Source organism: Arachis hypogaea, chromosome 16 (genome assembly GCF_003086295.3).
Source record: "Arachis hypogaea cultivar Tifrunner chromosome 16, arahy.Tifrunner.gnm2.J5K5, whole genome shotgun sequence".
Lineage (NCBI taxonomy): Eukaryota > Viridiplantae > Streptophyta > Magnoliopsida > Fabales > Fabaceae > Arachis > Arachis hypogaea.
In genome coordinates, this window is record NC_092051.1 from 29,000,458 (window position 1) to 29,010,651 (window position 10,194).

The 10,194-nt window shown below is 33.6% G+C and overlaps 1 protein-coding gene across 1 annotated transcript; it reads right to left on the minus strand.

Moving 5' to 3' along the window:
* Positions 1-208: 208 nt before the first annotated feature.
* Positions 209-9,585, minus strand: LOC112758800 (pleiotropic drug resistance protein 1). The gene is made up of 25 exons (XM_072220155.1): positions 9,145-9,585; positions 8,650-8,770; positions 8,472-8,560; positions 8,291-8,375; positions 8,048-8,207; positions 7,690-7,766; positions 7,520-7,573; positions 7,333-7,423; positions 6,925-7,226; positions 6,541-6,822; positions 6,119-6,435; positions 5,860-6,020; positions 5,658-5,761; positions 5,389-5,545; positions 5,178-5,303; positions 4,966-5,087; positions 4,547-4,879; positions 4,177-4,467; positions 3,992-4,075; positions 3,757-3,890; positions 3,456-3,683; positions 3,284-3,362; positions 2,162-2,254; positions 1,809-2,063; positions 209-700 (listed from the first exon to the last, which is right to left on the minus strand). Exons 1-25 carry the CDS (start codon positions 9,456-9,458, stop codon positions 431-433), a joined length of 4,329 nt encoding a protein of 1,442 aa, XP_072076256.1. The 5' UTR covers positions 9,459-9,585; the 3' UTR covers positions 209-430.
* Between the last annotated feature and the right edge of the window lie 609 nt (positions 9,586-10,194).

Below are 10,194 nucleotides of genomic sequence, written 5' to 3' on the forward strand. Positions count from 1 at the left end.
AATATTAACATTAAAGACATAGAATAATTTATATAAAAGTAAAGCATAAAAGAATATAAAAATATAAAATATTTAAAAAAATAAATATTATGAGAATAAAAAAATAAAAAGAATCTTGAATTAATAATACAAAGAATAAAATTAAGTTATGCAATCTTAGAGAAAAATTTGACGTGGCAAAATAGATTTATATATTTTTTCTGGATAATAAAAGAAAAAAATGAATCATTCATTCATGAATTATATCGAATGTTATTCTTGCTATTTATGTTAATATGATATACTCGTATACATTTGTATTGACAAATAAAATAATAAAAAAGAAGGAAAGAAAGAAAGAATACATAAAGCTATACATATATAATGGGACAATTCCGTACAAACTAATTAAGTGGAACATCCTCTAACAAAATCTTGAATGGCATTAACCTTAGCGCCTTTGGAAGTTAAATGTCTTAACTGATATAGCAAATGAGAATGCAAAAAGTGCTCCAAATCCAACAACCACAGCTGCAACCACTCCCAAGAAATCATGCCTGAAGCCAAAGTAATGTCTCAAAAAGTCTTCAATTTTTGGTTTACTTCCATCGTTGGATTCAATGCTTCCCTGCAAATCTCCATATTGTGATGCCACCAAACCATACAAACTCCAAGCCACTGGATTTAACCAATAGTACCATCTCCACCATATTGGAATACTCTGATGACCAATGCAAATAAAATATATATTAATATTAAATTCAAAATTTATTAACCATATTACTAGAAATACTTATGTGATTTTAGAGGACAATTAATGCGGGCAAAAAATTTTTTATATGATTTGTTAGGAGATGAAATCCTGAAAAATTAGATTGTTGGTAATTTTAAAAAATATGGGGCAAATAAAATTCGTCGAAAACAAATTACAAAATATACATTTGTCGGAGATAAATTGTCAATTTTTTTTTTAATTTTTAAAAAGTGAATTCATCAACGGAGAATTGTATTTTTATTTTTAATATTTTAAAAATACAATTTTCCAAAACGAATTGTTTTTTTATTATTTTTAAGTTTTTTAAAAATATAATACATTAACAGCAAATTCTAAATACTACATATTAGTAAATAACGATATTACACCATTCTTTTAAAAATTACCAAACCTAAAATCATATACAAATTAAAAAAGTGAATTAATACATACTTTAAAAATATTTATAACCACATATTTTATGTCATTTTTAAATATAATAGATAAATATAAGTGGTTATAAATATTTCTGCAATCCACATTAAACATAATACAAGAGAATATAAGAATGGAAAAGTATAGGTAGAGAATGAAAATATTAAATAATGTAAACAATGGATATATCGAATGTTCAATTCATTTATACAAATTAAAAAAGTGAATTAATACATACTTTAAAAATATTTATAACCACATATTTTATGTCATTTTTAAATATAATAGATAAATATAAGTGGTTATAAATATTTCTGCAATCCGCATTAAACATAATACAAGAGAATATAAGAATGGAAAAGTATAGGTAGAGAATGAAAATATTAAATAATGTAAACAATGGATATATCGAATGTTCAATTCATTAGGTGTGCGGATAGTTATTCTAATTTAAGTGGATAATTTGAAGATGTATGTAGTGTGTTTTTACTCTATTAGACCAATTTTAGAATTCATTATTCATATTGTTCACAAAAATTATTGTCTGTCTAGCAAAGTCCTATAAAGTATTTCTCATAATGTTGTAAGTAGCAAGATGCATCCATTTAATGTGATAGCAACTAAGGAAGTGAGAACTTACTGGTCTTGGGATTATGAATCCTGAGAAGAGATTCCACACTGAGTAGAAAGCAGAAGCAACTATAGTAGAGATGTGTTGATTTGGAGTCATAGCAACCGACATCATGCCATAGTAAGTGAAGTACAAGAAGGTGAAATACATGAAGAATAAGTACCAGAAAACCTTAGTGACTGTCCACTCAAAACCAATCATTGCATAAACTATAATGCCATACACCAATGCCTGTGAAAGAACATATGGGACCTCAATTAGAACCTGCAAAGGAAGATTGAAGTTAGAAAAGAAGAGGAAGACGTTAATTATTTACACACAACTAAGTCTTATCTAATTATATGAGGAGTAGAATTACTTGCCTGAGCAAAAGCATACGGCAAAGCTGAATACATTCCGGCTGCTCTTTCTCTATAAAAGACTGTTCTCTCGACTGCAACTACCGGCTGCACGGCATTATCAAAAAATAGTTATTTTGTTAATAACCACTTGGATTTTCTGCCGAATTCTTAATTCAAATTTGAAATGTACAACGATTCATTCGATAGCTTTTTTGTTTTCTAATAACTAATAAAAAGGGGTCTATTTCTGCCCGAACATTCCATAAAAATGAAATAGATTTCCATGTTAGGGAAATTTCCTATTTATTATTATTTAAATTATTTATTAACTTAAGAAGTCTTTCTTTGATTATTATTGGATCTCAACAAAAGAAAAGGATTCATTTAAAAAATACAAATTATTGCTTTTACCCAAAATTTGTATGACTTCTCCAAATGTAATAACTAAGATTCCTACAGATAATAACGATCCACATAAAAGAGCTGCATAGCCAAATATCATCATACTTACGTGCATCATTAACCAATGAGATTGTAAAGCGGGTACTAATATTGCAGATTGATGGATTTCGGTTAAAACACCCGAAGTAGCAAAGCCTTGGGTAAAAATAACACTCGGTGCGATTATTGCACTTAAATCGTTTTTATGCTTTTAGCTACTTCTCATTTTGTTCTAGGATTCTTCCTATTCGTAGGTCATTTATGGCACGCGGGAAGAGCTCGCGCAGCTGCCGCAGGATTTGAAAAAGGAATTGATCGCGATTTTGAACCTGTTCTTTCCATGACTCCTCTTAATTGAGATATGAGATCTAATGCTTGAAGTAGGAATCACGTTGATTTTACCATACATATAGGGTTGAGTCGAGCGGGTCAGATTAAAATCAAAAATAAAAAGTATTTTACTTCTCGTTTTAATCAATCTCATTTTTTTTTAATTCAGATAAATCAGAGTTATCTGGGATTCCTGGAAACAGTCCCAGAGCCCGGCTAGACCCTGGCTGGGGTGCCTTCGGGAACGCGGACACAGGTGGTGCATGGCTGTCGTCAGCTCGTGCCGTAAGGTGTTGGGTTAAGTCCCGCAACGAGCGCAACCCTCGTGCTTAGTTGCCAACATGAAGTTTGGAACCCTGAGCAGACTGCCGGATTAGCATTCTTAATACCAATAAGGAGAACAGCAGCATACATGGAGCCCATGGCATTGGAAAGATCTTGTTGCTTTTTACTGCAATAATTAGGGTGAAGATTTAGTTTTAGATCAAACAAATTACATTAGTTTATAGCGGAAACGATGTCCTAGTTTCTAGTTTGATCTTACATTGTGGAGCCAAGGTCCCAAAACATGCTTCCAAGCACTAAAGCCACTGCGGTTGAGTAAAGAAATCTTATGGCAGTGTACAGCGGATTGCGCCAGTAAGACCAATGTTGTTTCCACAAGCAAGCCAAGCATTGTGTGAAAAAGGACCTTGAGAATTGCGTAGGAAAATAAAGGTCTTTGGAACCAGGAGCCGGAGTACTCAATTCTTTAATAAGTTCTTTGTTTCTCCTGAACCAAAACAAAATCAGCAAATATCCTATGCAATATTTTAGGCTTTGTAGAAATTAGAATAGGAAAATACCTGTATAAATCTGATTTTTTATACACCTCAGAGAAATCGATCCCCAATTCATGTTCTTTAGCTGAATTTGTGACTTCTAGCATCCATGTTGCTGGATTATAGCCATCTTTAATCTTATTAACACCTTGGATTCCCTTCAAGACAAATGTGTGCATATGAGTGAAATTATTTCATTTTAAATATATAATTCAATATTTTTCATTTTAAATTTCTGCATAAGATTTCCATTTTCTACCTCAAAGTAGTTAATTAAAGTGGAAGAATGATGCCCAAGTGGTCCAACATATATCTCTTGTCCACCTTGCTTCATTAGCAGAAGCTGTATTTCAATGGAAAAAGAAAAAAAAAAGTGTATTAGAATATAAACCCAGTAATAGAAGAGAACACATTAAAATTGATATGTTTATTTTTCAAGTTTACCTCATCAAAAGATTCAAAAATATCAATGCTAGGCTGATGAATGGTACAGACAACAGTTCTTCCTGTGTCTACTGTGTTCCTAACTGTTCTCATAACAATTGCAGCAGCTCTTGCATCCAGCCCTGAAGTTGGCTCATCCATGAATATTATAGAAGGATTCGCCACCAACTCAACCGCAATCGTCAACCTTTTCCGTTGTTCTGTGGACAAACCACTAATACCAGGCAATCCAACCAAAGCATGCCTTAGTGGTTTCAACTCCACAAGTTCCATCACTTCCTCAATGAACATCTATAACCATGCATTAATCAGTTAGTCTCAAACTTAGTAACATCACCAAAGCCTAAAGGCTTTAGATTCATATACCAACCTTTCTGGTTTTAGCATCAATATCTGGGGACAATCGAAGCCATGCTGAATAGAGCAAGGATTCATATACAGTTACATTAGGAGAGTGGATATCGTTTTGCTCGCAGTATCCGGAAATCCTTGCAAATGTTTCTTGCTTCTTTGGATACCCTGAAACTGTGATGCTCCCTCCAATATAACCTCCAGTTTTTCTACCAGCAAGTACATCCATCAGAGTTGTTTTTCCAGCACCGGTGACTCCCATTAGAGCAGTGAGAACACCTGGCCTAAAAGCTCCACTAACACCCTTCAAAAGAACCAACCTATCCTCAACAACGCCGCGATCCTTCATTGCCTGCAGGTTTAGTGCAAAGATTTTCTTAAAAGTTATTGCACAATAATGATTTGAAATTTGAATACAATAATATGTTTCTGCCTTACCTGTGGCATGTCAACAGCATATGTTACTTCATCAAAGGTGATGGAATGTGGCTCAAAAGGAAGAACCATTCCTCTTCTATTATGAGGCGTAATGCTTCCACTTACACTCTCTCCGTTTACCACTGTAAAATGAATCCAATATGGGAATTGTAAATCAACTATATTATGCAGATACAAGCTGTTAGAGGCTTAGTTTTAATGAGATGAAGTACCTCTATTTGAGTGATGAGAAAAGCTATGTCTCAAGAACTTCAAAGCATTACTTCCTTTTTTACTACCATCATTTTCTTCATTGCTTTTACTTTCTTCTGATTTTACAGACTGATGCTTCCCAAGTGCTGCATAACCAATCTTGTGATATTAGTACAAAACTTTTGTTCTGAAGTTGGTTTAGTAAACATTAAGGCGAAGAAAGAAACTTACGATCCAAGTAAGTGAGAGCAAGAATGTAACCAAAGTTAAAGATTAAGGTGTATCCAATCAAAGCTCCAACAGCTATCCAATACCAGTAAGACTGAGTAAAAAATCCGCGCGACTTCAAAACTTGAATTCCTAGAGTTTCATTTGAACCAGGTAGAACCTTTTTCATGAGACAACATAAACAAACATTAGATCATTCTTGTGATACAAGAAAGGCAAAAAAATGGGCAAGAGAAAAAAAAACTGAACAAATGCTTTAGTTAGAAACATACATGTCCCCATCTCTTCCCCAGGAACTCATTGTTTGCTATCCCATTTTGTCCGTACATCATAGGTGACATCCAAAATCCCCAAAGCCACCATTTTTTGATGTTTTCTGTAGGCATAAAGCAAAAGATGTTACTACAGAACATAATGTCATAAAGACTAAGATTGTTTTGTTTTGTTTTGTTTATTATCTATGATTATTGATACCTTTCGACAAGACGAAACCACTCATGGCAAAAAGGATTGCTAAAGCAAATGATCCAAATGTTAGAGCCACTGTCATTTCTCTACCAACTGCTGCAATAAATCGGAACAACGAAGAAGCCATCTGGTTTACTAGTACAAGAAGAAGGTATTGCCTGAAAAATCTGCATCAAGTAGACACACGAATTAATATCAGTATTTGGTACTAAAAAACTTTGTCCAAAAAATATGAATGTGCTTGAAATATAGTTCTTTGTATTACCTTCCAACATCTGGATCAAAACCAATGACATAGTAGGTTAGGAAGACCCAGACTCCAACTTCCACAAAAGTCATTGGGATTTTGAGGATCCATGCAGGAAGAGCAAATGCCCATGAAGGGAAGAAAAGATGTTCCCTTTGCTTGTAGAAAACAGGAAGCCTTGAAACTACCATAGAAAGCTCAGCCAGACCATTGAACATAATCACCACAACACTGTAGAACAATGCACCTGTGTATATACCTCCATGCGTCACTGAATCTCGGTGCATCTCCGTTCGGAGGAAGATTGTCATTGCAATGATTGCCATTACAGCAAGCTGATGAAGGCAGGATGAAGAAATTAGAAAGTGGATATGAAAAACATGCATTAACTAATTAGACAATGAAGTGAAATTAAACTTTCCAAGTTAGAAGCTTCATACTTGGCAAAGCTTGAAGGTGTAGACGAATGAATTGCGCTTCATAAGTAAATATTCTCTTGCTAAGCAAGCTTTTAGGAGTTCCCATTTTCCAACTCCATATTTTTTGGTTGTCAAAGCAGCAGGGTGGCTCTTAGACTTGTCAAACTCAGTACTAAGTTCATCACCAAGTCTTCTCCCAACATGAAATGATTGAAATGCATCAGCAAACTCTTTGGATGTGACAAATCTATATGGCTGATCTTTGTGAACCCAATATTGTTCTTGATCTTTCCTTGATGTCACCTATAACATAATAATGGTTTGCAAAGTTAAGATCACATAGATGACATAACCTTACCATTTTGGCAAGTAAACATAATTGAAAGGTATAATGATACTACTTACCTCTTGCAAAAAGTCTGCCACACCTTTCCTCTCAGGACATCTAAACCCCATCGATTCGAAAAACTCGAGCACATTTTCACGGGGACCTTGGTACACAATGTGGCTATCAGAGAGTAGAATAATGTCATCAAAGAGATTGTAAGTCTCTGGTGCTGGCTGCAGGAGTGAGATGACGGCGGTTCCCTTGAGAATGTGAACATATTGCTTGAGTGAATTCACAATTTGGAAAGTTGTTGAACTATCCAAACCAGTGGAGATTTCATCCATGAAAAGAGCTTTAGCTGGTCCTACCAGCATCTCCCCTATATTTATATAGCTTATTGTTAGTAAAAAACTCTCACATAATCAATACATTGAGATGATTAAACAAGAAACATTTCAAGATTGAAACCTCTGGTTCTGTTTTACCTGTTGTAACACGTTTCCTTTGTCCACCAGAGATACCTCTTAACATTGCATTTCCTACCACAGTATCAGCACATACCTCCAATCCCAGAATCTGCATAGGTTTAGAAAAGAAACAAAACACTTTAGAACAGAATATTATGATGAGCACATGATAATTAGAGAGTGACTTTGAAATTATAAATTTTACCCTTAGGACATAATCTGTAATGAAATTTGCTTTCTGCCCTTCAGTTGCTACAGCCTAAGTATTATAATTCAAAAAAAGACAATTAACTAGTAATTATCAATAATTTCTGTTTATAAGGAAAACAAGTAGAAACGTGCACTTAGTTTCAAGATAACTAATTTATCTTTTACCTTCATGTAGACATCAATATCTGGATCAGGCTTGATATTGGCCTCTTTTTCTCTTCTTGACAATTCTGCTAGCAGGTCTGCAGAATGCCAAAAGTATCAGACATTGGCAAAAGTCAATGGTCAACATTTGTTTTCAATGTTAAATTTCCTAAAGACAAAGTCTAAGGACTAACACTTTTATTAAAATTTGGCTAACACTTAACAAGCAAAAGAAAAGTGAATAATCTCACACCATTAAAAATACTAATGATGGCTAATTGATGGCTATAAATCACAAAATCTGCTGACCCTAGCACTCTTCTTTGCTGAAACTATGAGCAAAATAAGAAAGAAAAAGCATAATTTAATTTGGACTAACCATAACGAGGTCCAACTCCTTGGCATCTTGCAGAGAAAGCCAGTGTCTCTCTGACAGTCATTTCTCCAATATGAAGATCATTTTGACTCACATATGCAGCAGTTCTTTGGGGCACAAACTCATTCATCCCATGTCCATTATAGGTCACCTTTCCATTAAACTGATACAGAAGCAACACTTAATTATTTGCTAGACCAAATTAAAAAAAAAATGATTTGTGTGTGTATTTTTTCATGTCCTAACCTTTAATTTTGGATCAAGTTTTCCTGCCAGAGCCAACAGGAGTGTGGTTTTTCCAGAACTTGGTGGGCCCAAAAGCAATGTCATTCTGAAGAGAGAGGAAAATTGAAACATGTTATTATGTATATTGATTCCAAAAGTTGTTAGCTAATTAATAACTATGATTATCTTGTATTCCAAATACCTGGCAGGCTTTATTATTCCACTAACATCCTGGAGTATATTTATGTGTTCTCTTCTACTTGGAAGTACATGAAGAGTGTTCAACAGTCCCTGAAAAATTATGAAACCAAAATATTAGATAAGTTACTATCTCCTTCAATATATATAGCAAACTTCAATTCACTATATATACTACTTACGTCAACTATATTGACCATGAAGTTAGTGAAGGTGGGCAAAGCTCTGGTTCCTACATGAACTTCTGCTTCAATGTTCATGTGCTCAAATCGGACCTCTATTGTAGGAAGATCAATTCCAACTCTGGTTTTTAATTCATCATACAAGTAAGAAAATAATAAGATTATATATCTATTAGGACAATTGCATTTTTCCTTTTTAGAATGATATAATAATAAGCAGGAGATTGAAAGTTTTGACAATAATGTACAAGATCCATATAAAAGTTAACATTAATAATACAAAATTGATTAATCACTTCTTACATGCATTTAAATGAAACGTAATAAGAAATAAATTTTAAGGTAGAGAGTCACGTGCAGTTATTTTTAAAGTTAATAATTAAAAAACCTTGAATAATTTAACATGTCTAACAATATATAACTGTTAACTTCATAAGAAAATGATTGTATCTTTTGAACAGGGCAAGCATTCATGGTGGTTATTGTTATTATTACCGATCAATACGATCCCTGAGCTTGAGCAAGAACTTCTCATTATCCTCTTCAGCAATCCTCACTAGCCTCTCAAGGAGTTCTCTCTTTTCTTGCAACCCAAGCTTCTTTATGTCAATCTCACTAACTCCTCCACCGTCCGGCGAGGCCAGCAACCCTTTCCTCAGACGCACAACAGTCGGAAGTCTCTCAATTGCCGCCCACTTGAGAGCTTCCTCGTCGTCCTCCTGCCGGAACGAGCTCGAGAATATCTCGTCAGCATCACTACTCCTCCATATCGAAGAACTTCCAATCCTAAAACTCCCTCCACCCTCCATCCGCCAAAACTTGCCAACTTCTCTCAAATGTTGTTACTATATTTTTATATTTGTTTATTTTGTTGGCAAAGGAAACAGTACAGTGTATGTAGTAGTTCCTTGCTCAATGGTTGAATGTGAAATAAGACAACGGTGTAGCGTATATATATAGACAGAGACAAAGAGAGGTTTACTTAACGTAGATGAATAACTATGCATCATGCAGTTCGTTTACTTTAATTTCATGTTCAATAAAGGTGTCGAAAATGATGTCGGCGATGTATTCATTTATTTATTTTATTTTAATTAGAAGGAAGAAGTATGATTCTTATTACAGCTGGGGGTGATTACTGTGTGTTTCCATACGTGAGAAGAAAGAAGTGGTTACGAATATCCAACCGTGATGTAGTTGAATTTCTGCTGGTTGAGGATCCCAGAGTGGTCAAATATAATACACAATTTTTTGGGATAAAGATTACATTGTAATATAGATTATGGAAAATTAGCCAGCTCATAGGTGAGGTGATGACTGATGACATAATTGATTATGTATTCTTCTCAATGTTAAAAAATAATATATTTTAGAAAAAATAATATATTAAAATGATAATTTTTTTATTCGTAAAATATGCAGTATTTTTTTATAATTTTTTTTAAAAAATCTTTAATTTATTTTATAATATTTGTATTAACTAACATGAATTTTAATTTTTTTAAAATATTTTTTAACAAAAATTTTATTTTTTGTAATTAAAAT

Coding starts and splice junctions, on each gene's coding strand:
- LOC112758800 (XM_072220155.1), bottom strand. CDS start 9,458: ATGGAGGGTGGAGGGAGTTTTAGGATTGGAAGTTCTTCGATATGGAGG. Junction 8,561..8,649: donor TCATGGTCAATATAGTTGAC/GTAAGTAGTATA, acceptor ATAATTTTTCAG/GGACTGTTGAACACTCTTCA. Junction 8,208..8,290: donor AACTTGATCCAAAATTAAAG/GTTAGGACATGA, acceptor CTTCTGTATCAG/TTTAATGGAAAGGTGACCTA.